Source organism: Aotus nancymaae, unplaced genomic scaffold, assembly GCF_030222135.1.
Source record: "Aotus nancymaae isolate 86718 unplaced genomic scaffold, 86718_ANA_hifiasm-v0.15.2.pri h1tg000036l, whole genome shotgun sequence".
NCBI classification, from domain to species: Eukaryota; Metazoa; Chordata; class Mammalia; order Primates; family Aotidae; genus Aotus; species Aotus nancymaae.
The window spans coordinates 4,395,584-4,423,366 of record NW_026988450.1 but is presented as its reverse complement, the minus strand read 5'-3'; the positions used below and the strand labels follow the sequence as shown (position 1 = coordinate 4,423,366).

The 27,783-nt window shown below is 40.5% G+C and overlaps 1 protein-coding gene across 8 annotated transcripts in view; it reads left to right on the top strand.

Annotated features, from left to right (window-relative positions):
* The window catches only part of ST18 (ST18 C2H2C-type zinc finger transcription factor), a 148,108-nt gene extending 122,781 nt beyond the window's left edge, over positions 1 to 25,327 (top strand). For all 8 annotated transcript variants that reach the window (XM_021672901.2, XM_021672898.2, XM_064384177.1 and 5 more), the window contains 7 exons: positions 2,826 to 2,888; positions 2,990 to 3,070; positions 4,243 to 4,464; positions 10,313 to 10,401; positions 17,346 to 17,449; positions 19,731 to 19,874; positions 22,867 to 25,327. In XM_021672901.2, the coding sequence (XP_021528576.2) occupies positions 2,826 to 2,888; positions 2,990 to 3,070; positions 4,243 to 4,464; positions 10,313 to 10,401; positions 17,346 to 17,449; positions 19,731 to 19,874; positions 22,867 to 23,007 (844 nt within the window). In that variant the 3' untranslated portion in view covers positions 23,008 to 25,327. The remainder of the gene's footprint in view (positions 1 to 2,825; positions 2,889 to 2,989; positions 3,071 to 4,242; positions 4,465 to 10,312; positions 10,402 to 17,345; positions 17,450 to 19,730; positions 19,875 to 22,866) is intronic.
* Positions 25,328 to 27,783: the final 2,456 nt, after the last annotated feature.

Sequence of the window (27,783 nt, the reverse complement as noted above, 5' to 3'; positions counted from 1 at the left end):
ATCTACCTTTTATCTTCTTAAAAATATAATGGGGCATAAATGTTAAAAGATAAATAGGATTAAAGAAAACTAAATTTATTTACAAATAATAAAATCGTTAGGAAAAAATGAGTATTACTACATCTAGTGGTAAAACAATACGTGTAGACAGTAGCATCAGTATTTGGTGTCTAAAACACATGTAACATTTCATGTATTGTATTTTCTTACTATTTTGTTAGTCTTTCCTTTTTCTAAGTTGTTTAAAATTTTTTATCTAAAAATTTTAAAAACTAGGTTTATAAAAGAAGATGCGATAATGAACAGATATGCAAATTTGGAATCTTAGTACCAAAAATAGTAAAAGAAACTGTGAAATATACTTTTCCCATCATTTCCTTCCTCCCTCCCTCCCTCCCTTCCTCCCTTCTTTCCTTTCTTTTCTCTCTCTTTCTTTCTTTTTCCTTCTTTTCTCCTTCCTTCTTTCCTTTCTCCTTCCTTCCTTCCTTTCTTTCTCCTTCCTTCCTTCCTTTCTCCTTCCTTCCTTCTTCCTTCCTTCCTACCTTCTTTCTTTCCTTCCTTTTTTCTTTCTTTTTTTTTCTTGAGATGGAGTCTGGCTCTGGCCCTCAGGCTGGAGTGCAATGACATGGTCTTAGCTCACTGCAACCTCTGCTTCCTGGGTTCAAGTGATTCTCCTGCCTCAGCCTCCTGAGTAGCTGGGATTACAGGCATGCAACACATACCCGGGTAATTTTTGTATTTTTAGTAGAGAGAGGGTTTCACCATGTTGACCAGGCTGGTCTCAACCTCCTGACCTCAGGTGATCCACCCTGCTCAGCTCCCAAAGTGCTGGGATTACAGGCGTAAGCCACCATGCCTGGCCACTTTTCTCATTTTCAGTGTCAAGTACAATTTACTGTGTCAGTGTGGATTCTAGAAATCACTTTATTGACTCCATTTTTCTAGGCTAAAATATAAGTAGTAAGTCGAGACTAACAATTAACAGACTGAAAAGTGAGATGTACCAAAACGAAGATGTTTGCTCAATTACCTTAAAATTCTGTATTGCCACATCTTAATTATAGTTACTGGTTTTCTTATTTTCTCTAAAACTTACTTCTGGAAAAATGTTGGTAATACATTAAAACATGCAAATTGAGAGATCCTATAGCAATGTTCATTATTTAATATTTTATACAGCTATCTAGTAATATCTTTGGTTTTTCCATAGATATATTTTTTCCATACAAGAAAGTTTCTTCCATGCAAGAAAAATCAAATAGATATTTTACTGACCTCTTGTTTAGCTATTCATGGAGAATCCCAAAAATGATTATTCAGCACAAATACTTCCATATCAATATGCTATAAAACCACTTTTTTACTAGAAAATGTTAATAGAAAAAGACTAGCATGCAAAAATTTCTTATAATGGAGGATACATATTATGTCTTTAAATTATTGATGAAAGACTCAATGCGGTTTGCCCTGGTTAGCCAGAAGAGATGTGTGCTGATATTATATTTCATTTGAAAGAAAAAAAGGCATTTGTTTCCTATTTTCTGCCTCAGGCTTGAATATAAATTCATTCTGTGAAAGTTTAGAGGAATGGAATTTAAGAAAAGGGATAGTGGACACATTTTTCTTTGGATTATTGTTTTTCTCAAATGGAACTTTTGATCTGAACCATGGTGGGCATTCAGAAAAGCAAGTATTTTGTAATGGCCTCTGGTTTTTATTTGTATTTGGGATTTTCTAAAAAGACAAAAAAAAAAAGGTGAAAGTCTATATAAACTTTTATATTTAAGAATATTTTGAAACCTATTCCTAATCAACATTCCAAGTAGAAATTGGATTCCCTATAATCCTTCACTTTCTCATTTCAAATTTAATGGTTGATTGTTGATACAGTTATTGGTGGATTTTCCCCAAAGACCATTTAACTTGCACCATGAGGCCATGAGGCAGGACAGACCAGGGGCAAATTATTGAGGTTCTTTGGTAATCCCATAAATCTTCCACATCTCTGCAGTTCACATGTACCCTGTTGTTCATCTGAAATCAATGGATTATCGTAGTAGCACAGCATATCAGAGAAAATAAATTATTCATAAAAATAATTTGGAGCCTGGGCATGGTGGCTCATGCCTGTAATCTCAGCAGTTTGGGAGGCCAAGGCAGGTGGATAACCTGAGGTCAGGAGTTCCAGACCAGCCTGGCCAACATGGTGAAACGCTGTGTCTACTAAAAATACAAAAATTAGATGGGTGGGGCACGCACTTATAATCCCAGCTACTTGGGAGGCTGAGACAAGAGAATCGCTTGAACCCAGGAGACGGAGGTTGCAGTGAGCCGAGATCGTGCCATTGCACTCCAGCCTGGGCAACAGAGTGAGACTCCATCTCAAAAATAATAATAATATAATGATAATACTTTGGAAAACTTTTCTTTTACATAAAAGGTAAGAACTTTGCATGATGTAGACACAAACCCAGCAAGAAGTTGTGGACTGATTTTCAAGTCCCTTCTATATGAGGTTGAAAAATATGTACAATAAATAACAACTAATCCACCGTCACTCAGTAGTCATATATCTTAAAAATATTTAAATAGATTATTAATCAACATTTAATTATATTTGAGCAAAAAAAAAAAAAAAAAAAAACTCACACAAAAAGCAGCTGATTGTCTTTACTTGTATTTGGATGTGTGACCCCCCTCCCTTCACGTGAACTACAGAGACATGAACATTAATCTAATTACTAAAGAATCTAAATAATTTGGGTGTGACCCCCACTCCCTCCTCTACAACCTCTCGGCCCACGCTCTCTTCCTGTGCCTTCCAGGTGTCCAACCCCAGGCTGCGATGGCTCGGGGCACGTGACTGGAAACTATGCTTCCCACAGAAGGTAGGATCGATCCCGTTTCTGAGACGTGGAAATGAGCTTGTCCTCAGCAGTCAGAGAGATCACATGGTTTTGTTTTGTTCTTTGTCGGGTCCCTGTTTCAGCTTGTCCGGATGCCCTCGTGCAAGGAAAGGTGGTGTCAAAATGACCCCGACCAAGGAAGAAAAAGAAGACCCTGAACTGAAGTGAGTGCAGCGGTTGAGACATGGGGGTCAGCTGTCTCTTGCTGGTAAAATGGGAGGGCCCTTGGCCGGGCGCGGTGGCTCACGCCTGTAATCCCAGCACTTTGGGAGGCCGAGGCGGGCGGATCACGAGGTCAAGAGATCGAGACCATCCTGGCCAACACGGTGAAACCCCGTCTCTACTAAAAATACAAAAACATTAGCCGGGCGTGGTGGCGCGTACCTGTGGTCCCAACTACTCAGGAGGCTGAGGCGGAAGAATCGCTTGAACCCAGGAGGCAGAGGTTGCGGTGAGCCGAGATCGCGCCACTGCACTCCAGCCTGGTGACAGAGCGAGACTCCGTCTCAAAAGGAAGGGCCCTTGGTTGGGATGCAATTGAACATGGATTGAGTTTCAGGAATGGTGTACCCTGTTCAACATAAGCAAGAGTCAAACTATTTGGAGGTTTGAGAAAAGTTTCCTATTTATAGCTATATTTCCGTAGTTCTTTGATAATGCAAAAGATAAAAAACAGAACAGTTTCATACGATTCTCAATTGTTTTAAAGGAAACCAACACTGTGGAAGTGCTCTACAGTGACAAATATAGCAGCAATTTCCCCTGAAACTTTAATTTTGCTTAAGGTGAAATTGCATCTAAATTGAATTCCTTCCTTTAAGAAAGGTCTTGGATGCTATATGCAGACATAGACGTAGAAATTGAAGTTATTTTCTCAACAACAATTCTAGATGCAATATTTGAACATTTAGAAACCCAAATTCTATGCATGATGTGCCATGTAGCATTGGTCAAGGCAGTTACTGTTTTCTACGCTTGCTCTTTGGAAGCAGCGTAACATAGTCCTTACGTGGTTGGCTCTAGACTTAAAAAGTGTGGGCATGAACTTGACTCCACTTCTTGTAAAATGGGTGGCAAGTTACCCGAGCTCTCTAAGCCTCATTATTCCCCATCGACAAAGTGGGATAATAGCACTCTCTACTCAATAGATTGCAATGAATACCAAGTGAGATAATGCATGAAAATCACGTAGCTCAGAGCCTACTTATGCAATGCTGTTTTGCTAGTTGTGGTGGCATCTTTTATTAAAACTCCGCAATTGCATGTTTGTTCTCTGGGGAGTGCAGGACTATCACTGCCTTCTTTCCAGCTGGTAATGTCTCTGCTTTCTCCTTAGATGTCCCGTGCTAGGGTGTGATGGCCAAGGTCACATATCAGGTAAATACACATCACATCGCACAGCTTCTGGCTGTCCCCTGGCTGCCAAGAGACAGAAGGAGAATCCTCTCAATGGAACCTCTCTCTCCTGGAAACTGAACAAGCAAGAGCTCCCACACTGTCCTTTGCCAGGCTGCAATGGGCTGGGCCATGTAAATAATGTTTTTGTCACCCACCGAAGGTAACATGAGTTTTTTGTCTTTTTGTTGTCATTTGTGACTGGTGGTCACCTAGGCTGCCTTGGGGAGAGGGTTGTGAACAACCCCCTAAAGCTCGCTCACTGTAGCACTTGAGATGTCATAACATGAAGTCTTGCCATATAGATACTGGATAAGCATGAAGAATGAAAAATGTTATTTTCTGTATTTCTGAAAATTCACTACACAGGTCTCAAGTGCTCTAGAAAATGTGCAGTTTTTTTTTTTTTGTATTCTAAAATATTGCTTAGGCTGCTGTTTTTTAACAGTTCAGTCTTTTAATGGTTTACTTCAGTTCCAAGTGGTCATATCTACTCTATTACATTATGTAATTGCAAACTTTCACTTTACATATTTATAGCGGTCCCTGTGTCTTATGGACTGGCTCAATTTCGGGCCAGAATTGTAGTTATTTTGCTACTGGGAAGATGTGACTCATCTGCAGCAGCAAGAAAGAAAATGATGCAGTGACTGTGAAGTGTGCAGCAGGGTGGCCAACATCTAGAAGCCCTTTCATAGTTTCTCAGTGACCAAGTTCCTCTCTCAGTGAGTGTCACGTATTCAACCAAGCCCTGTGTTGGGCAGTGGTGATCTTTGTCCAGCTTTTTGGTTCGCATTCCACCTAAAGGGAAAGATTAGAAGATTCCCTCCATATTTCTCCAGCCAGTGGAGTCTCTGCTCATCTTTTGGGCCACTGTACATGATGCTAGTTGAAAACCCAGGGAAGCTTTAGGAAACCATCGATGCGTTGTATGTGAGCAGTGTAAACATTAAGCAAAATCGGAGCATGTTGACATTTTGCTCAGTTCTAAAGATATATACGGATGATATCAGAAAATAAAGCCTTCCAGGAATTTCTTACGTAAAGGTACTTTTAAATAGTCAGTGAAACCTGTTTGTGGAGAAAACTTGACTTTTTTAGGTGGTTTATTTTTTGATGATTTTCAAATGTAGACCTCTATCCACAATAGCACACATTGTTTTATTCTGAGTTTGAATTATTATTTCATATTCAGGAACTTCAGTCACACACCAAGTGTGCCTAACTGCACAGCAGCTTGACTTCCTTGTAATGACCTCAGTAATATCCGTGTTGATTCTGCTAATGAAATAGTAATGCTGTGCTGTGGTGAGCACATCGCTCAGTTAGCAAGAATGAAGTTATCTTTTCAAATTGTGAGGCTTGGTGAGGATGTGGAGCAACAGGTGCTCTCATACTCTGTAGGTGGGAGAGCAACTGGTAGTGCCACTTTCAGAAGCAAATTACCTTTGAAGAGTCAAGTTGGAAAATGAACAGATGCACATGGCCCCAGCACACAGCCATGAGCTGTCAGACCTGTGCCCAGAGGATCTCTGCATATTAGAACCCAGAGACCTGTCTGAGCACATCTGAGCAGTGTTGCTCTACTGACTCCAAACTGGAAACAACCTTTGTGCCCACGAACAGTTAAGTGGGTAAATGAGCAGCGCTTACTGATGGCGCTACACGCCTGTGGTCCCAGCTACTCAGGAGGCCGAGGTAGGAGGATCGCTTGAGTCCAAGAGTTTGAGGCTGCCGTGAGCTATGATTGCTCAAGCCTGGTGACAGAACAAGACCCAATATATAAAAAAAGAATTTGTTGTTTTTTTTTTGAGATGGAGTTTCACTCTTGTTGCCCAGGTTGGAGTGCAGTTGTGATTTCAGCTCACAGAAACCTCTGCCTCCCAGGTTCAAGCAATTCTCCTGCCTCAGCCTCCCGAGTAGCTGGGATTACAGGCATGCGCCACTACACCCGGCTAATTGTTTGTATTTTCAGTAGAGACGGGTTTTCTCCATGTTGGTCAGGCTGATGTGTAACTCACGACCTCAGTTGACCCATCCACCTCGGCCTCCCAAAGTACTGAGATTACAGGTATGAGTCACCATGCCCAGCCAAGAATACTCTTTAAACTGCAAATACACATCATATGTGCCTGTTTACATATTGTGTATTTTATAATAAGAAAAAGAAAACTTTGATTTCAAAAACATAGGCTGCAATATTAATGCCAAGTTACTATTTTTCTCTGCCTCAGCCTCCCAAGTGGCTGGGACTACAGGTGCATGGCACCATACCATACTAACTTTTGTATTTTTAGTAGAGATGGCATTTTACCATGTTGACCACGCTGCTCTCGAACTCCTGACCTCAGGTGATCCACCCGCCTCGTCCTCCCAAAGTGCTGGGATTACAGGCGTGAGTCACTGCACCCGACCTCCAAAGTATTATTTTCTAGGAGAAGGAAAGCAGTGAAGAATTTAGACAAAAGAGTAATTCAGCTTGCAGCGTTCTTCACTTAAAATTTCTCTTGTGATTTAAAATATTTAAGAAACTATATTTAATTTGGGGTATTCTCTGTAAGGTGGAACTCTCTCTCTTTTCTATGTGTAGATTTTTTTTTTTTTTTTTTTTTTTTTTTTTTTTTTTTTGAGATGGAGTCTCACTCTGTCACCCAGGCTAGAGTGCAGTGATGCGATCTCAGCTCACTGTAACCTCTGCCTCCCGGGTTCAAGTGATTCTCCTGCCTCAGCTTCCTAAGTAGCTGGGACCACCACACACAGCTATTTATTTATTTATTTATTTATTTTGTATTTTTAGTAGAGACAGGGTTTCACTAAGTTGATCAGGCTGGTCTCGATCTCTTGGCCTCAAATGATCCACCCAACTCGGCCTCCCAAAGTGCTGGGATTACAGACGTGAGCAACTGTGCCCAGCCTATGTGTAGAATTTAATGGAATATCACAAAACGCTTAGTTTATGCCTGGCATACAGTAGGGGTTCAATACAGACGACCTCCTTTCCTGTTTGTGAAAATAATATTAAGCCTATGTGTCCATATGCAGGATGACTTAGACGACTTGGACTATAACTCACAACAGGCTTTTATTCGTTGCATATTTTGAATCTGAAATCTCTGAGGTTGTTCACACTTTTTCCCATCACTTGTTACCTAATAATAGCTGACACATATTCAGGGTTCTCACCCACAGACAGTGCCGTTATAAGTAACTGGCATGGTTTATTCCTTTAAACCTTTACAAAACCCTGTGCACTACGGGTATTATAATTATCCTCAGTTGACAGAGGACGAAGCAAGCACAGGGAAGTTACGGAATTGCTTTGAATACGGGTTGGCACGAGAGAGCCTGTGTCATCCTGCTTCCCCTAAGGTTTAATGATGGGTCTTCGCCATGGACCAGGCATCAAGCTGAGGCATCACAGGTGCTAGTGCATAGACGTTTTCTCAACCAAAATAAGAATAATTACAAAATGCACTTTGTTGGATTGTTAAGGACAATTTGACCCACACACCCTATCCATATAATATTTATACAATAAATACCCTCAAACTTTGCTTTAAATCTCTATATGACAAAATTTTCCCTTTGAAAAAAATAGCAATCTGAGAAGATAACTGATACGTTAAAACACACACACACACACACACACACACACATACACACACATACACACACACACATACACACACACATTATTATGAATGTTTGTAGCTTTAAAATCAGAAGTTCTGTGATCGATAGAACTCATTTAGTTCTATGCCATATCTTTGCGATTTTACTAAAGCTTGTTAATATATTGTAAGCAATTATGTTCACAACATACATTGTATTGCCTGCCATTTCGCTTTAAGAAGGCAGATGAAGATATAATTTAAAATTGCAGTTGGGCACCATGGCTCACGCCTGTAATCCCAGCACTTTGGGAGGCCGAGGCAGGCAGATCACTTGACGTCAGTAGTTCGAGACCAGCCTGGCCAATATGGTGAAACCCTGTCTCTACTAAAAATACAAAAATTAGCCAGGTGTGGTGGTGTGCACCTATAATCCCAGATACTCAGGAGGCCGAGGCAGGAGAATTGCTTGAGCCCAGAAGGTGGAGGTTGCAGTGAGCCAAGATTGTACCAGTGCACTCCAGCCTGAGTGACACAGCGAGACTCTTTCTCAAAAAAAAAAAAAAATTGCCTTAATATGTCTTAATAGAATGGTAATTTTGGTCAAAACCATATAAGCCACATTTTTTTCTGCCTTTCCAATACGGAGCCAAATTCAGAAATTTATACCTCAGCCTCTTAAAATCTGCCTTCAAAAGGAAAAAGGACTTTTAAAGTGTTTATCCTGCCCATTTTTTTAAATTTAAGATTCATCTTATATCCTGGAAGATATGAAATATCTACATTGGAAGATAGAAAATCAAGTGGCATTTTGGAAGCAAAGCCTGTCTTTCATAACTATCTTCTTTGCTTCTGAGCATGTAATTATGGATGGACACTTCGTTAACATTTCTGCAACATTGTGTCACCCTGAAAGTTTTCTGGCATGTTGTCTGAACAGAATAGATCCTTTAAGGGTGAGGATCAGAGAAGTTCTAATGAGTTATTAATATCCATTATGTTACAAAGGGACTTACTAAAGGTCACCTTTAAAGATCCAGTTTACCAAATAAATATTCATGACTATTTTCTGTGAATGCAGTGTGTGACATAAAAGAAGACAGACTTGTGCAAACTCCCCATAAAAAAAGGTAATAAAACTTTTACAGGCCACAATTGACAGTGAGAAACTTCCAAAAATAGAAGATGCAATTTACAAGTTAAATTTCTGCTTTTCGTTATTTTCTTTTTTGTGTAGAAAAATGTATAGCTTATCACATCAGGCAAACTGCATAATCTTTTCTACATATATAATAATGTATGTCTATTATTTTTTATATTTCATGGACTCAGTGTAGAATAATTTAGTATTCTTGAAAAATACAGTTATTAAGCACACATTTATTAAGTGCTTTGCTTCGGAAATATTTTTTTTCACTTTTCCAAATGTCCTAAGCTTCAGGGTGAAATGATTGCTTTATAGATGAGTTGTAACTAACTTTCTGTAAGAAAAAAAGATTTTAAATGACTGAATGCGATCATCATTATTTTGATCTAAAAATTGTTTCTACGAAAACACAGCAAGATTGCACAAGAATTAATGGCTGCATAGAACAACAAAATTATCTGATCATAAACGATGGAACACAAGTTTTCTTCAGTGTTGTCATTTATCCTGCTGGTGCAATTTAAATGAAACAGATGACGTTAAGGGAAAGAAACCCTGCTGCAGAGTGCCACGACTAAATGGAAAGCGTCATAGACACCACTGCGGTGTAACAGACGCCTCTGCGGTGATCGCATCTGAGTACACCTGTGGCAGCTCCTCTGATTCTCCTTCCAGGGAAGAGATATTTTTTAATAAAAAATGTGTTAAAAGTTAAAGAAAAAAATCAGAAACTTTCCCATAACCAAACTGAATTTGCCATGGGGGTGTGGGGTAGGGTGTTATTTTGACTTCTATTGATTTGAGTCATTCTATAATGATCAAGGAACACTTTATATAAAGGCAGGAAGAACTAGATTCTGCTTTACTACTCATGAATTTTGACTAATTGTGAACAATTCTTATTGATAATATATATGTACAATTTCACATTTGCAGAAAAGAAACCACTACTAAACAAAAGAACATACTTGAATGCAGATGAATAGCAACTTAACAAAATAAATTAAATAATAGTTGTGTATCAGCAGTAACCATTTGTACTTTAAGGAAAGAAAACAAAACATTTTACATTATTGAGGGCCTTTTGCCTTTGCTTGAATGGGTATGTCTTCAGTACTCTCTACAGAGAGACTCTGGTTATGACGTAATTCGCCGGCAGCAAAAACACAAATAGTAGGTTGTGAATAAAACGTTTCAAACTTTAGAAGAAATCATATACATTTCATACATTAGTGCAATTTCTATTTTCACAGCTTATCTGGATGTCCTCTCAATGCACAAGCTATCAAAAAGGGCAAGGTTTCTGAAGAACTCATGACCATCAAGCTCAAAGCGACTGGGGGTAAGAGCGCAGGGCTGGCTGCCACCACCTCCACCAGGGTGTAGACCCTGGCTTTCCAAAGGGTTCCATGTGTCAAAGTATTCTCTAGGTGGGAAGTGTAATTTTAATGTACAAGAAGAAAGATTTCCTCAGATTTGAACTAAAATTATAAATTCGTTTAAAAACAAATTTTTTGGTGTCTTCCTTCTTCTTAAATAAGGAAGTATCTCCAACAGATAAAGTCAAGCAGTGAGGTATGATGGATTAAGATACACTCGTGGTTGGCAGGACACGGTGGCTTATGCCTGTAATCCCAGTGTGCTGGGAGGCCTAGGCAAGAGGATTGCTTGAGGTCAGGAGTTTGTGACTGGCCTGGGCAACACAGCCAGATCCCATCTCTAAAAAAAAAAAAAAAAAAATTAGCCCAGGGTGGTGGAGCCCACCTGTAGTCCCAGTTACTCTGGAAGCTGAGCTGGGAGGATTGTAGACACCAGGAGCCCAGGATCGAGGCTGCTGCAGTGAGGTAAGGTAGTATAATAGCGCCACTGCATTCCAGCCTGGGCGACAGCAAGAGATCAAATCTAAACAAAGCAACAGCAACAGATACACTGATGGAAGTTGTGTCCTTCAGTCTCTCTCACGTGTGTGTGTTCTCTCTCTCTCGTGTGTGTGTGTACACGTGTGTGTGTGTGTGTGTATGTGTGCGTTTTTCTGGTATAAGTCCGCTATAAAATTTCGGGAAGCAGCTTCTGGCATCTGTATTTGAATCCTTCAATTGTGTTTTGTGTTCAACATGGTATTTTTACGGAGATTCTGGAAGGTTTGGATTTAGCATCCATGTCTTTAGCGAGGTCTACATTTCCCTAGATATTTCCTTAATGTCAACCCCTCTCCGAGTTCAGAGATACCATTTCTGAGTTCTCTGTTTGGAACATCCAATTTTCCTTTGATTCTTGAATGCTTTTCTTGAGATTTCCAATCAGCATTATCTGGGTCTAGTGTTGGTTTCCATCAAAGATCTTTCCAAAGCATTTGAGAAACAACAACAGAGCGATTCTCTTGCTCTGGAGACTTTATCTGATGGCGTCTTTGGCACATGACTTTGGGGACTTTCACCGTTATTACTTTCTCTGAAAGCATTGCCCAGTCTTTTTAATTTGTGTGTGTGATTTTTAAAAAGAAGATATGTGGTATCCAAGGGAGGAAAGCACTCGAGCTTCCTACTGCTTCCTTCTGAGGCCTTCATCTGCTTTATCTAAAGCAGTCCTTGGGGGGCTGCCCTCCCTCCGTGGGTCCTCACCACTAAGCGCTGAAGGAGGGCAGTGTACATGCAGAGGAATAACGCCCTGGCTATGGCGGACAGGCCTGCCTCCTCCAGTCTTTCCAACATTCACATACTCAGCAAAAGAGCTTTTCTCCAGATGCTCTTACTGCTCCCTGGAAATATCCCCTTAAATACCTCTCAGTACATTTGCAGTGAAATGAGGACAACTTAATGTGTATTTATTTATCACCTTATTTCAAACAGTATGTAAAGGATAAGGACTGCAAAGCTACATGAAATTTAAAAAAAATGCTAGTTAAAATTTAATTTAAAAACGAGACAAAGGAAAGTTAAAGATAAGAATGAGACGGAGTAAGCCTGAGGACACTAAGACGTGTGCAAAGGGCCATTTCTCGATAGGTAAGTAAGGATTGCAAATTTGACCTCAACTTTTAGAAGCCAACACAAAAGAAAGCTATAATCGCCATGTGAATCACAGGGTAGTAAGAAAATTCAGAGCAAAACTCCTTCTGGAACCCAGTGCATGAAGGAAATATTTCTTATGAGTTCTCATTATGGGAACACCCATACCATCCACACTCCAAACAGAATATAAATTACAAGGCTGCTCCTAAAAACAAAACAGTGACCTGGCGGCATTACATCGAATTATGATGGAGTTTTGCAGGGGGCCAGCACACATATTACTGGTCTGTCTGAACCCACCACAGACTTTCACAGAGACCCAGGAGCAGCAGGGCTGAGCGCATGCACTTCCAAGGGTCCCTGTATGTCTAGCATCTTCAGCAGAGCTTTCAAAGAATATGCAGCAGCAGCGAGATGGGTTGAACCCGTTGACAAGTGTCAGGGTGCAGTCATTCTAGGTGGACAGGTAACTAACTGGAAACGTACACGTTTTACAGTCCGAGAAAGTAGAGGTTGATGCTCTGTGAAACTTAAGAACCTACAATGACTTTGCATGAGAAGAAGCCCACCTGAATTCAGGTCAGTGGTTCACTGAAGGTCAAGAAGGACCTAAAGTAGTTTGGAGGTCTGCTTTAAGGACGCTGTGTCTCCTGGTCCCTTACCTTAAAGTGTGGCCACGATAATTGTCTGGATGATCTTTAAAGCAGGTGTAAACCAACACATCTTCAGACATTGAAAACGTCAAATTGAATTGCAATAAAATATAAAGTGCATATGGCTTTAACTTTGGCATACTATGTTAATTTAAACCAGATACAAATCATTCACACAATTAGTTGTATTAGATAATATTTTAGAGGAATATTACATACAAACCAGTACAAACATGGAAGGTCTATACCAAAAAATGTGTACATTAATTTTAGAAGAATTGAACCTTAGTTCTCCATCCTTGTCATAATTAAATTGCCATGTTAATTTTTAAAGACCTTTACTAGTCCTTGATAATAAAATTAGGCCATCTGTATAAGAAAGAATGCTGGCCCTTCTTTTTTTTTTTTTTTTTTTGAGATGGAGTTTTGCTCTTGTTACCCAGGCTGAAGTTCAATGGCATGATCTTGGCTCACCACAGCCTCTGCCTCCTGGGTTCAAGCAATTCTCCTGCCTCAGCCTCCCGAGTAGCTGGGACTACAGGCGCGTGCCACCATGCCCAGCTAATTTTTCTATTTTTAGTAGAGACGAGGTTTCGCCATGTTGACCAGGATGGTCTCGATCTCTTGACCTCATGATCCACCCGCCTCGGCCTTCCAAAGTGCTGGGATTATAGGCTTGAGCCACCGCGCCTGGCCAAATGCTAGTCCTTCTGTGCTTTATAGGAACAAGCAGAAGACATGATGACTGATCTATATATACAGTCTTGCGTTTAGGAGTTCCTTCTAGCTCTTCCCATGTGACAAAATCATGTGTCCTAAACATTGTTATATATCATTTCTTTCTGGAAGTTAACTCTCCTGGCTCCTTTAGTAACTAAATAGCCAAATTTACATTGATTCATTTTCCTCTAAATAAAAAAGTACAATTTTGGTGTGGAAACCCAATTTAAAAATAAAAGTTCATTCAAGAAATACAATAGAATTTGTTTGAATTCCTTCATTTGTATAATATGAAAAATGTAACTATAGTACTTAAAGCCTCTTATAAGTTGAGAATACCTGATCTATGCAGGTATGTAAACAACTTACATAATTATACAGAATGTAAAGAAAATATATGACATAATCCCCAATTATACAAATTAGACCCAGATCAGTACCAAGTAAACATTAGAATTATTAAATGAATAGAAAGCATATGCTCTTGCTTTTACATAGATGGATTGCATGAATAATCAAAGCTCCTGAACAGTTAAGTAAAATATCCAGTGGAAAGTTTATATGGTTTCCTTGATCATCAGCAATACCTAGTTAGTCCAACATCTTACTGGAAGTGTGTCTGTAAACATTAGGGCACACTTTTTACTGATACTTCTGAAACAGACGAAACATCTGTGAGTAAAGATAGCATTATTGTGGTTAAAAGAACATGTTCTGGAACCAGAGAGTTTATGTTTGAATTCCACTGTACCACTTACTTTGCACCTTGTTTCCCGTCCTTACTTTGAGGTAATAAATGTTTCTACCTCATGGGTGTTAAATGAGGGTTATATGAGTTAATATTTGGAAGCGCAGAGTGAAATCTAAAGGTTCTTAAACACTGTGTGCATGGAGAGGAGTTTGGCAGATAAGAGACTCCATTGAAACAGATAAAGTGATGTGTTAACAGGAAGAATAATAAAGAGATTGATTGAATTTGATCCTATGGCTAAAATAGCTCCCCAAATCCCAGAAATTATAATAAAAACATTAGTTCCTTCATTTATTAATTCTATGAGAATGTATGGGGAGCCTGTTCCATATTAGGTCACATGACAATGTGTTTTTTTTTTTTTTGAGATCTCATGTTATGATCATCAATTTCCTCCCAAGTTCCAGGCATCTTTTGTTATTAGGTATCTTCCAAACGGCCCCATCTGATTAAGAGGCTGGGGTGTCTTCAGGAGCATTAGGCCTCAGGGAAACATAATCCTAAGAAAATCCCAGAACCAAGAACCCAGGCTGCCACTTAAACAGTCTTCTCACAAGCACTCATAACTTAGTCAAATTGAACTTTTATTTATTCTACTGCAGGTTTCAGACCCCCAGTCTGCCTCATCACAGAGATAGCTCTGCAGTTACCCACCTGCTCTGGCACAAACAAGCCGTCACGGTCAATTCCTCCCTTCTCTCACCCCCACCTCCAGTCCTCACAAGTCCTGCAAATTCCACCTACAGATTAGAGCCTGAGTCCGTCTCCTTCTCTTGACCTCACTTCCCTACACCCAGCCAGGACTCCAGCAATCACCTCCTCACGGGTCTCCTGGCTTCCTCTCTTTGTCTGTTCTCCAATCTATCCTCTACTCAAAACTCCAAATTATGTTTATGAAAAGCAGCCTGATCACCCCACCTCCCCCACCTAAAACCCTTCCCTGGCTCCCGTTACACTTGGAATAAACCTAAGCTCCCAGGAGGTCCCCGTGGCTCAGTTCCATCATTGGCTTTCTTGCTATCCATGGGGCACCCACTCCCTTCCCTCTCTGGGCTCTGGGCTTCCTCCCTCCCCTCAGATGCTCAGCTCCTGGCTGGTTGTTCACAGGCCTGCCTCCTTCTGATCTTTAAAGTCTTAAAAAGAGTGCATCTTCCCCAGCGACGGGCCTCCCGGCACCCCGTGTGCTTCCTTTAGAGCACTTGATGTTTTACAAGAGTCACCTTGGTTTTTGTCTGCCTCACCAGATATTATGTAAGAAAATGCCATTCTTTGAAGTGGAATTTTACTGCAAAAAGACAGAAAAGAAAAACAGTATGTCAAAGAAATATATAGCAATGGAAATTTTCAATTGCTCAAATCAGAAAAATTTCAAGTGCTGATAGCACTCTAAATACCTGTTTCATTGAGAATCCGGATATTTCAGTCCTTTCTTCCCCAGCTTTTACTCATCAATTGTCTGAGAGATGATTCCTGTACCCACGCACCAACCAGTAAAATATGGTGCTCCGAGATGCAGTGCAATTCTCCAGACACAGCCGGCCAGTGCAGGGTGAATCCTGAGTCCCAGATACTACAGTTCTATGAGGATGGCCATGGGTAACTGTTGGTTGTTTTCTTAGTAGCTGTGTCGTACTGTTGACTCACATTCGAACTGGTCTAGCTACTAAGATACCTGGATCTTATACGTTAGTGTGCTTTCCTTTTTCCATTAACTCTTAGAGCCCAGAGTTAGATCAATCTTATGACACACTCTCTCCATTGGTCCATGCATGTCTCACTTTATTTAGTACTTACTTTTAATAAAGCAGTAAGTACCTGCAGAATAGCCGTCTGTTTTATCATACTGTATGTGATGTAACTTTTGGGCTTGATTTTTTCTCTTTGCGCTGAATTAGTAAGAGTCGCCCATGTTGTTTTTGGTGGGCATGTGGCCTCCTTTCAAGCTGTGCTTTTGGCGAGCAATACTGCTGTGTACACCGTATGCATGCTTCCTGTGTACAACCTTTTGTTCTGAGTGTGACCTAAGGAAGAAATTGCAGGGTCATAGAGAACGTGGGCACTTACCTTCAGGAGGCAAGGAAGGATTTCCCAAAGTAGTCACCCTAGGAAAGTATAAGAGCCCAGATCTTTCTCAAATCAGTTGTCAGGCCAAGTACCCTCTATCCGGCCTTCATGAAATGGCTCTTATGAAGTCTCAGTGTGGAAGTTCACGTGTGTCCCTCTTCATTGTCACTCTGGTGCAGACTCATTCTTCTGGAAGGTAGAATTCGCTCCATTCCTGCTTCTGGCACCCTTAAGATTGACCACCTTCCCCAGGTCCTCAAAACGTTTCAAATGTATTCATACTCCTTCTACAAAGTAATCATGGGAAATAGCCCCCATTCATTGAGAACCCGTGGCATGTTTAGCATGCTACATTTTATTGCATTTTTCTCACAGTGTAGATATCATGCCTGTTTTACAGAAGAGGAAACTGAAGCACAAAGAAGATTAGAAGTTGTCCAAGTTCAAGAACAGGAGTCAAACGCCCGAGTTGATGCTCTTTCCCCTAAATTACATTTTCCTCATCCATATCCACGTGGAGAACCCTGCCAATGTGTCTCTGGATTCTAATTCACCCCAGCTCTGCCTGCAGTCATGGGTCCTAAGGTCTAACTTAATTAAACAGATATTTAATTACTCAGCGTAAAACTGTCCTTGCAGCATTTTGAACAAGAGAATGCAAGGGCTTTGAGGTTTAATCCCAGCTCTGCCTCTTAATTTGAACTTGGGCATGTTATTTAACTTCTGTCAGTGATTCCTGAGGCCTCATTTAACCTCTCTGGGGCCCGGTGTCTTCATACGTGAAGAGGATATGATGGAGTGAGTCCCGCTGCTGGGTGCGGTGAGATGTAATCGAAGACACATTTACAAATGTATCTGGCAGCACCTCTAGGGCATAACTGAGCCCCATGCAATGGTGGCACTTTTCTACTCCTGCTTTTCTTTCTTACCAAGAAATTAAATCTGTAACTCCTCTTATCTACTTTTTCAGAATCCTGGATATGCATGGTTTTGGTAAAGACACTTCAAATGAAAGTCTCATTTTCAACTAGCAAATCACAAATTAAACATAAAATGACTCATTTGTTAACAGTCTTACTCTTTACAGGAATAGAGAGTGATGAAGAAATTAGACATTTGGATGAAGAAATAAAGGAACTGAATGAATCCAACCTGAAAATTGAAGCAGATATGATGAAACTTCAGACCCAGGTAAAAAGAAAAGTAATTCGTAATCCTTAATGTAATTATAACCTTTGGTGGAAACAAAACGAACTTTTTAAAACCTGTGTGAAAATATACTGATATCTTAAATATGCTGAGTATTTCTAGATTCCGTAATTATTGTAAAATTCTGCATAGGTGGATCGTCCCAGGTTATCATTTATTCAGTAGCTGTGGGCAAGCATTCTCACGTTTTTGCCCTGGTGGCATCAAAGTTTTCATAATCAAACAAGGCAGATCAGCCTACAATCAAAGAGTCCGGTAGAGCGTGTAGTGCATTAGAAAAAAAAAATGTGATGAAAATGTAAGAATCCTTAGTTTTATTCAAAATTCAAGTAAAACGTAACTTTTTCATTTAAGATTTTGGAACACCTCTGAATGTTTAAGTATTTATTAGAAACAGAGCTTACTGAACATTTTCTCGAGCAAATTCTTTATCCAAAAAAACAAGCAATTTCTCATTTCTTCATTCTTCTTTTTGATGTCTGCCTCTCACCCTGGAAATCAACAGTTCGGTCCAAGATTTTTAAAACACAAATCATAACTCTCTTGCCACAAGTTAGCAGCGAAAGAATGAGACAGAGCATGGGACCAAGTGTCTTTCTCCCCTTCCCTTCTCTCCTCTTCTGAAGTGTAGGATTTTTTCTTTTCTTTTTTTCTTTTTTTTTTTCCTTTCTTTTTTATTTTATTTTTATTTTTTGGAGACAGAGTCTCGCTCTGTTGCCAGGCACCAAGCTGGAGTGCAGTGGAGCGATCTCGGCTCACTGCAATCTCCACCTCCGGGCTCAAGCAATTCCTGCCTCAGCCTCCCAAGTAGCTGGGACTACAGGCACACGCCACCACGCCCAGCTAATTTTTGTATTTTTTAGTAGAGACGGGGTTTCACCATGTTGGCCAGGATGGTCTCGATCTCCTGACCTTGTGATCCGCCCACCTCAGCCTCCCAAAGTGCTGGGATTACTGGCATGAGCCACCGCGTCCAGCTAAAATGTAGGATTTTTATACCACCATGGCTATTGGATCTCTTGGAAGTCCTCACACAGCAGCTTAAGACAAAGGATTTTAATACAGCTGAAATTCTGGTTTCCTTACCCAGCATGACCATGGTCACCATCATCTGTTAATGGCCATCTGGTCCACAGATTGATACTTTTGTCTAGAAATCACGGGAATTCCTCTAGAGAAACATTAGCAAAGAACACAAAGCTTTCTGCCCTCCTGAGACTTACAGGCTAGAAGGAGGAACAGACAATAAACAAGAAAGGTCATAAATGATACGTTGTGTCATATGCTAACATGGCAGGGGGCTGGGTGAGTGGCTGGATTTCAATACTAAATGGGACCACTAGTCCCCAGGGAGAAGAAAGGCATCCACAGAGACTTGAGGCATGAGGGAGTTAGCCACGCAGGTATGGAGAAAAAGGTGTTACAGACAGAAGAAACTCTGCAAGTGCAAAAACACTTGTCATGAGAAGGTCTGGGGATTTGAGAAATAGCAAGAAGGAGTGCAGCCGCAGGTGAGTGAGCTGGGTGGGGCAGGTCACTGGAGGACAGCCTCGAAGGCAACAGAGCAGCTCACATGGGGCATCTTAGGCCGTTTTAAAGACCTTGGCTTTTATTCTGAATGTATCCAGAACTGTTGTGCAGTTTTGAGCCAAGGAGTGACATAGTCCCATCTGATCGACATGCTGACTTGTATTTTAAGAGGCTCATCTTGGTGGCTGTGTTGAGGAAAGGCCGAGAAGAGATTGCATGGGGTAATGGCAGACACAGGGCCACCCACGGGAAGGTGACATGGTCACACTGGTGGTTGGGCCCAGGAGGCAGCAGTGCGGAGGGGACAGTGGTCCCATCCTGGATATTTTGAAGGAGGCGCCAGTGGAGGTGAGGTATGAAAGAAAGAGCCATGGGGATGTGTGGAAATCTGCACACAGCTGAGTTGCTGTTGGCTGGAATAGGGGGACTGAGGATGGAGCAGGTTTGGGGAAACTAGCAAAGTTTGCTGTAAGCACGTGACTTTGAGATATTCACCATACCACCATGTGGAGAAGTTCTACAATTCACCAGGAAGTCTGGGCTAAAGATGAAAATTTGGCAATGTGATTCCAGCACTTCAGACAATCCCATGGGGCAGCAGTTTCACGCGGAGGAGCTGCATGCAAGCATCCCTTAGTGTTCAGATGCACCTGATGCCTTTTCCTTCAGGGAGAAAATGTTTGTGCTCCTTCCAAACTCCACTTCTCATATTCCCAAGTTATTTCTGTTGTAGATCACGTCTATGGAGAGCAACTTAAAGACGATAGAGGAGGAGAACAAACTCATAGAACAGAACAATGAAAGTCTGCTGAAAGAGCTGGCAGGTCTGAGCCAAGCTCTCATTTCAAGCCTCGCCGACATCCAGCTTCCACAGATGGTAAGTTCAAGGCCAGAACCTTGCAGTTCCACTACAAGCATTTGCACTGTCCTTATGCGTTTACCCACGGGGTTGCCACGACTGAGCTTTGAGGAGACCTGTGAGCAGTTACAGAGTGACCACATTTCATCACGGTCTGGCTTGGAGTAATCTCCCTCTCTGGGAATGTAGTAGATGCATTTGTTTAAATTATATTAAGGCCAAGAATTTTTTTGAGGCCAAAGCCGTTTAAAAAGGAAGGATTTTTTTAAAGCTTGGTTCATAATGTCATGTGAAAGTTGGAGACCAAAACTCCCTCAATGAAAATGTATTTCCAAATAGAAGATTCCATGTCTTAAAAAATCTGAGACCCAGTTACTGCATCATCCATCCAACTCAAGAACTGTAGCCAAAAATGTTCACTTCCCAATGGACTAGGTGTTTCTTCATACTTCAGTTCTCCTCATATAAAATAAAAAGTAAAAAATGAGCAAGGCGTCATTTTCAAACTCTAAGCATGTCTTTTAGGTATACAACTATAGCCCTGCATTGCTTAATAATGGGTACACGTTCTGAGAATAACGTGTCCTCAGGTGATTTTGACACTGTGTGAATGTCATACAGTGAACTTCCACAAACCCAGATGACAGAACCTATTTCATATACTATACAGCTGGGCTATATGGTACAGCCTACTGTTCTGAGGTTTATACAGCCGGGCTATATGTTACAGCCTACTGTTCTGAGGTTTATACAGCCGGGCTATATGGTACAGCCTACTGTTCTGAGGTTTATACAGCCAGGCTATATGGTACAGCCTACTGTTCTGAGGTTACCCACCTGCGCAGCATGTTAGTGAACTGAATAGGCAATTACATCACAGTGGTAAGTATTTGTGTATCTAAACATGGAAAAACCTATCTAAACCATAAAAATATGGCATTGTAATCTTATGAGACTACCATTATATATTCAGTCTATCATTGACTGAGATGCTGTTATGCATTGTGTGACTGTATTTGGAATTCATTGAAAATTAGTTTCTTTTACATATTCTTACATACAGACAAATCTTTGGAGGAGAGATTGCATTGCCAAGTGCTTTTAATTTCCTCAGAACCAACATTTTTAGAATCATTTTTCCAAAGATGTCAATTTTATATATGAAATTATTTATATAAGCAGCAATGTGATAAATATAATTGGTTTTGATTAAAACAATAAGCCCCTCAATTTTACCCAACTTCCTAGCATGGAGTTCTTATCTTAACCAATTCCAATGTGTTTCTTGACTCACACCCGCTCCACCCAAACCCTGCCAAAAAAATCAATAATATAATAAGGAGCACAAAGCAAAATAAATGATACCACTACAGCCTGGATTAAGATAATTATTAAAAATCATCGTAATATCATTTGTTAACATTGTGTCAATCATACTTTGAATATGCATCCCTTAGTATTTTCTTCTTCACCACTGCCATAAAAAATAGGTACCACAAAAGTCAACTCGTGCCTTGGATACTCACCACACAGGGCACTCCTGTGGTGATTTTTAGGGCTGATCACACAAAATGTTACAAAAGCACCAGTGAGTGAGCACTGGTATTCCCAGTCCTCAGTTGAGGAAATCAGGGCCCAGAGAGCTTACCTAATGTGATCAAGTTTCCAAAGCTAACACAAGGCAAGTGGGCCCGGCCCTGCTGAGCGACCCTTAACCACTTTGCCACCTGGGTCCATTTCGCGACTCTCCAAGAAACACAAGGCGTGGTAAAGGCAAGAAAGAGAAGGGGACAGAGAATCACAATCGGACAATACTAGTAATTTAGATCACTTTGTGGAGCAGAGCACAATAGCTTCAAATTTAGAAAGCTTATTTCATAAATAGCAACAATAGCCATATTTTGACCCTTTAAAAGTCCTTTCTTCCAAACATCTTGCAAAGTAAAACTTATGTCATGTGCTTTTAAAAAGGAGGGAAAATGGAGGAACAGAAATGACTAAGTAGCGTTTTCCTTGTGACTTTCATTCCGATTCTGTAAATTTGTGTGCTCTCCTTGAAGAATCACGCTAGGTAAAGGAGAGACCAAAACATACAAAAAGAACAGAGAGGCCAGGCGCAGTGGCTCACAGCTGTAATCCCAGCACTTTGGGAGGCTGAGGGGGTGGATCACCTGAGGTCAGGTGTTCGAGACCAGCCTGGCCAACATGGTGAAATCCCATCGCTACTAAAAGTGCAAAAATTAGCCAGGCATGGCAGTGCATGCCTGTAATCCCAGCTACTTGGGTGGCTGAGGCAAGAGAATCGCTTGAACCCAGGAGGCAGAGGTTGCAGTGAGCCGAGATCGCACCACTGCACTCCAGCCTGGGCGACAGAGCGAGACTCTGTCTCAAAAAAAAAAAGGAGGGGGGATGAATAAATTTAAACCTTGTGAAACTGATATTCTGCCTATAGACAGTGAGAAGTTTTAAAAAGTTTGTTACAATGATGCCACAGGAGAAAAACAGGCTAAAAGGTGTCTGAGGATGGAGGAGGAAAATTTTCCATCACAACTGTTACTGAACAACTGCTCAAATCTTAAATTCCTTAAATTTCTGCCCAGTGCTGTTAAAGGCGTCGCTTGATAAAAGCAACCCTTCCTTCCCAGCCTCACAAATACTCACCTTCCACAAACAGGAGGCCTCTGCACATGTTGTGCAAGTCTGAGGCTGCCTCCCAAGAGAAGTAGAAAAGTTTTGTGGAGTCCAAGTCCACAGCCAGACATACACTTTATGTGCTCCAAATCAACCCCAAATGCCGTGCAAGCCAATCACGGTCATCTCCCGAATTAAGAGTGAACAGATGAATCCCGCACACACTCCATCCCCCTCCATCACCTGCAACCCCAGCAGCCGTATGCACCCTTCCCTTCCCTCCTGATGCCCGGATCGCTGATGTTCTTCAGTGTCTCTGGGTCCTTTTCCCTCAGCTTGAACCACTGTGATTGGGTCAATGTGTTTTGTCTCCATTTAGGGACCTATCAGTGAGCAGAATTTTGAAGCATATGTAAATACACTCACAGACATGTACAGCAATCTGGAACGGGACTATTCCCCGGAATGCAAAGCTCTACTGGAAAGTATCAAACAGGCAGTGAAGGGTATCCATGTGTAGGATCACAGCGCTGCCGGGCAACAGAAATTACCAACAGCAGTAAACTCCAGATGGATCTGTTGGAGGTTCGCGTACTGCTAAGGCGTGGAGGCTGCATTTACAATGGCAACATTGCACTAATTTTCTTTTCCCCAGCTGACATAAAAAGGAAAGAAAAACTATGATAGACTTCTCGGACTAAATGCAATGCAGTCAATTATTAGATCTTATTTATTTTCATATGTTTTTCTTTTATTTCTTCCTTGTACTCTTTTTTTGTAAAGTATATGTAAAATAAATGTGACATTTTTATAATTTATTTATTACTAATCAAAGAGTTTTTTATCTTTTAACTGCATTTTGAAGTCTGCCATATTTTTACAAGTGTGTTTATTAATTTATTTTCCAATGAGATTTAAATAGAAATGCTATTCTCAAGACATCTTTCTTGCTGGGTGTTAATGAGGAGACAGGAGAGGGTGAAGGAAATCCTTGTCTGAGGACTGCACTATGGTTGAGTTTGGTTTTTATTGCACACTTCTTCCCCCACCTCTCACTGGTTTTTGTATTGATAAATGAGTTTGCGGTAAGGTGAGCTGCACGGAAGGAGTAAGAAGACAAATGGCGCCCACTAGTGGGGAATCCGCACTCCCAAAAGCACAGGACGCTGGAAAACAGCCTGCTCAGAATTTGTTAGCAATAATTAAATATAGCAATCAGCAAAGTATTCGACTTGGCTGGACGGTTTTCGTTAATATGAATTATTTATTTGAAATGTTTTAAAGAAACATAAGCTTTTTTAGTGATGCAGATTTGTCTGTTTATCAAGTCATATCAGATCGTTGGCAACTCATATCCCAAGATGAAAAATAAGACTTGGTGTGACCAGCCAGGCTTTCCTGCCATATGTTGATACAATATACAAGTGACAATATTGGTGTAGATTTGTACTTAGCAAATACAAACACATCCAAATGAAAAATTTTGTAGATACCATATCCCCTGAAATAGCATTTATCTTACTGGGTTGACTAGAAAGGAATGGAAAATATAGTAACACATGAACAAATTGCTACTCCAATCTGAGTGATTACTTCAAACACAGGGAACATGGGTCTCACCCTCCATGAGAAACAAGACAACATTCAATTTGATAAAAATCTTGCCATAGAACTTCAAGTGTTACAAAATACACACACACACACACACACACACACATACAGGCACACACACACTCATCCACACATCGAATTGAGCCCACAATCTTGAATTTCTGAATGGATCAGAGTTTCATAGTTGCTATAGTAAAGGCAATGTCTATTTCAGGGATTGTAAAGTAGTCAAGCATTGTTTCAAAAGTTTTTTTATATTTATTTTTTTTAAGGAAAAGGTATAGACAACCAGCTAAACTGCCTTTTTGGTGTGCACACACATGTCATGTGCAGACGTGCCTCTGTGTAAATGTACACATGAACTTAGTGTGGGCTTAATTTTCTGTGCTATAAACAAAAGTGTTTATTTTTTATTAACTTCATGGATATTTAGATGGAACGTGATGGCATTCACAGGCTTGATATATTCCACTGTTATTACTGTTACCTGCACAAATGAAAAACAATATTCAACAGTAATTCCACTCCCATGAAACTGTGGTCACTGTTATGCATTAAGTGGGGCTTATCTTTGGTTTGGAGTTCATCTGAGCTCTTGAATCTTAGTTTAGTGAGGATGAAATGTCTGTTCTTAGGTAGAAATGGTGTTTATTTCAAAATCAATTTAAAAAATGAGCTACCATCTGTGCTGTCTATTATAAATGGGACACCAAACAAATTTTCTATTACGGTTATGTACCTGCAAACACTTTGCTATACTGTACTTCATAGATACATACAAATGAGTTCACTTATTACAAAGACAAACATTTAATTTGCTAAATATTTTAACAAGTTTGTTATATATTTTATTTAATTTAAAAGAAATCTCTTACCAACCTACATATTTATGACTATAATTTACTATGACTTCAGGTTAATTTATTTGTGTTTGCTTAGTTTGAGCAGGATGTTTTGTGAAGTATGTTTGTATTTATTTGCCTCCTTTGTACCTGATGTGTTTTGAAATGTGCACTGAATTTGTTTTCTTTTCAACTATGTTAATGATCAATACTGTAAATTGGGTCTTTTGTAAACAACAAAAAAAGGCAATGACGTATGCATTTTTTTTAATTTGAAGTAGTTTGTACTGTTTCTCCAAACACTTAATATTTCTTACATCAAAGCAACAAAATCGTGTTCAGTGCTGTACATTTGGTGTATGGTAGGAAATAAAAATTGATAACGAGTTTTGATGTGATCTTTCTCAGGCTCTTGTCTGGAGACTAGCACCCCCTTCCCATGGAATCCACTGTTCGGAACAAGCACTGGTGAGGTCCCCAGAGTGCACTGGAACCTGCCAGTCATTCGGAGACATCTCTGCTCTGAGAGCTGGTCTGCTTGCCTTAAAGTGGACAAGACTTTGGGCCAGTTGACAAGCTGACACTGCCTTTGATGTGGCATTCACCTCCAGAATAGGGAATGCTTTGACATAAGGAACACCTTTGCTAGCAGTAGCAGCAAATTCCCTGGGATCTAGTAAGTGATAAGACAGAGGGCCCACCGTCCTGATTCCAAAATTACTCTGGATACGGAGTATATCTCTAGATTCATATAAGTTAAAGAAACTCAAATTAAAGAAAAATAATAGTAAATTCTTGATAGCACCTTTTCTGCTCGTAGGTTTTTTTCTATCTAATGTCAAACAGTCAGCCTAATTTAATTTTTCAGTTTCTGCCCAGATTTATACATCTCTAAAATAGGTTTACACTTATACTAGACTTGGCTAAAAAAAATCTATTTAATCCATGTAATGAAGTTAAATTGACCGAAGGGAAATCTGGGTCCCCAGAGGAAAGTCAGAGTTGTACTTGGGAGACCTTCACTTACCAGGGGCCAAAACATAACCATTAATGCACAATATAGGTTTCATTTAGTCACCACACTCATATATTGAAGATGCACATAAAATGGATTGCAAAATGCAAATCTGCTCAGCCAGGCTCTTAACTTACCCTTAGCCAGGCATGTGCATCTTGCCCTGATTGGGATTTTTTATTTTTTGAGACAGAGTTTCGCTCTTGTTGCCCAGGCTGGAGTGCAATGGCGTAATCTCCGCTCACTGCAACCTCCGCCTCCTGGGTTCAAGCGATTCTCCTGCCTCAGGTTTCCAAGTAGCTGGGATTACAGGTGCCCGCCACCACACTCAGCTAATTTTTTGTATTTAGTAGAGACAGGGTTTCACCACATTGGTCAGGCTGGTCTCGAACTCCTGACCTTAGGTGATCTACCCACCTCGGCCTCCCGAAGTGCTGGGATTACAGGCGTGAGCCACCGTGTCTGGCCTGTGATTGGGATTTTATATTAACGGGTGGCGTCTGCAACTCTGTCACCAACGTGTCATCCATTCATCAAAAAGATGTTTACTTGGAACACGTTTATGCTGGGCCGACTTCCTTACTCCCATGGGAGTTCAGCCTCGTGGGAGGCAATGAAATAGCGACAGGTATTGAGGTTTGGGTACACGCAGGCTCCTGTGAAAACCATGTGAAGGTTACTTAACAAACCTGGATTTCCTGCGAAGAATACTGCTCCTGATTGAGCAGGGAAAGTTTGAGAAAAGGTGCTGCCGGCAGTGACATCATCAAGGCATCAGCTTCACGTATTTAAGATGTTGAAAAATTGGTGGGAAGTGAGAGAGTGAGAGGCCAAATCCCAGGTGAGCGGGAGAGGAGGGGCTCACAGTGTAGACTGCCATGCTAAAGAGTTCTAATTTCCACAGACTTCAGTATGTGAAAGACAAATTTAAAATCAGAGAATGAAAACATCAGATTGTCACTGCAGATAATTTGTTCCAGTAGTTCAGACAATTAACTTTTCAGACATCAGGGCAACAAAATAGTATTCAGTGCTGTGTGTGTGGGTATGGTACAAATAAAAACTGGTAGCGAGTGTTCCTGTGATCATTTTCAGGCCAGTATATAGAGACTATTAATACCATCCCATGAAAAGTCCTGGGGCCTTCAGACAGGACTAAAATCCTCCTACTGGAACCATGGAACTGAATAAAAAGAATGGGGTGAATAATTCTTTGATTTGCACCATTAGAAAAAGTTTTAAAAATTAAATTGCTATGGTATGTAAATATTTTATTAATATTTGTAAAAACTAATGTTTTCTACATCTCCTTTCACACACCACATTCATTTTATTGTGGTCTGGGAAAAGTGCCCTGCTATTTCCTCTCATTATTCAGCAGATAATTATAAAGTAAGCAGATTTAATCGGCTAATAACTATCCACGCTGTCAGGCACAATCAGTGATGTTTTGTACACTTCATCTCACAAAATGTATGAAGCAAATATCACCATGTACAATTAAACAGATGAGGAAACCGGTGTTTAGCAAAGTTAGTAACTTGCTCAAGACCGTAAAACCAGGAAACAGTGCAGCCGGGATTCGACCCCAGATGTGTTTGCCTGAAAGCAAGGCAAGCCCCTGTCTCACGATTTTTACAAAACCGGTTCTATGGTGGATTGTCCTTCTGTAGTCAGGACAATAGCAGGACTCACTGCCTCATTCATTTAGAAATCAGTGAGCCCCGTGTAGACTTCTAGACCTAGATGTTCTAACCAACAGGATCTGTCTCATCACCCGTCAGATGTAGTTTCATCTGGAGGAAAAAAAATAAGAATGAGATAAGAT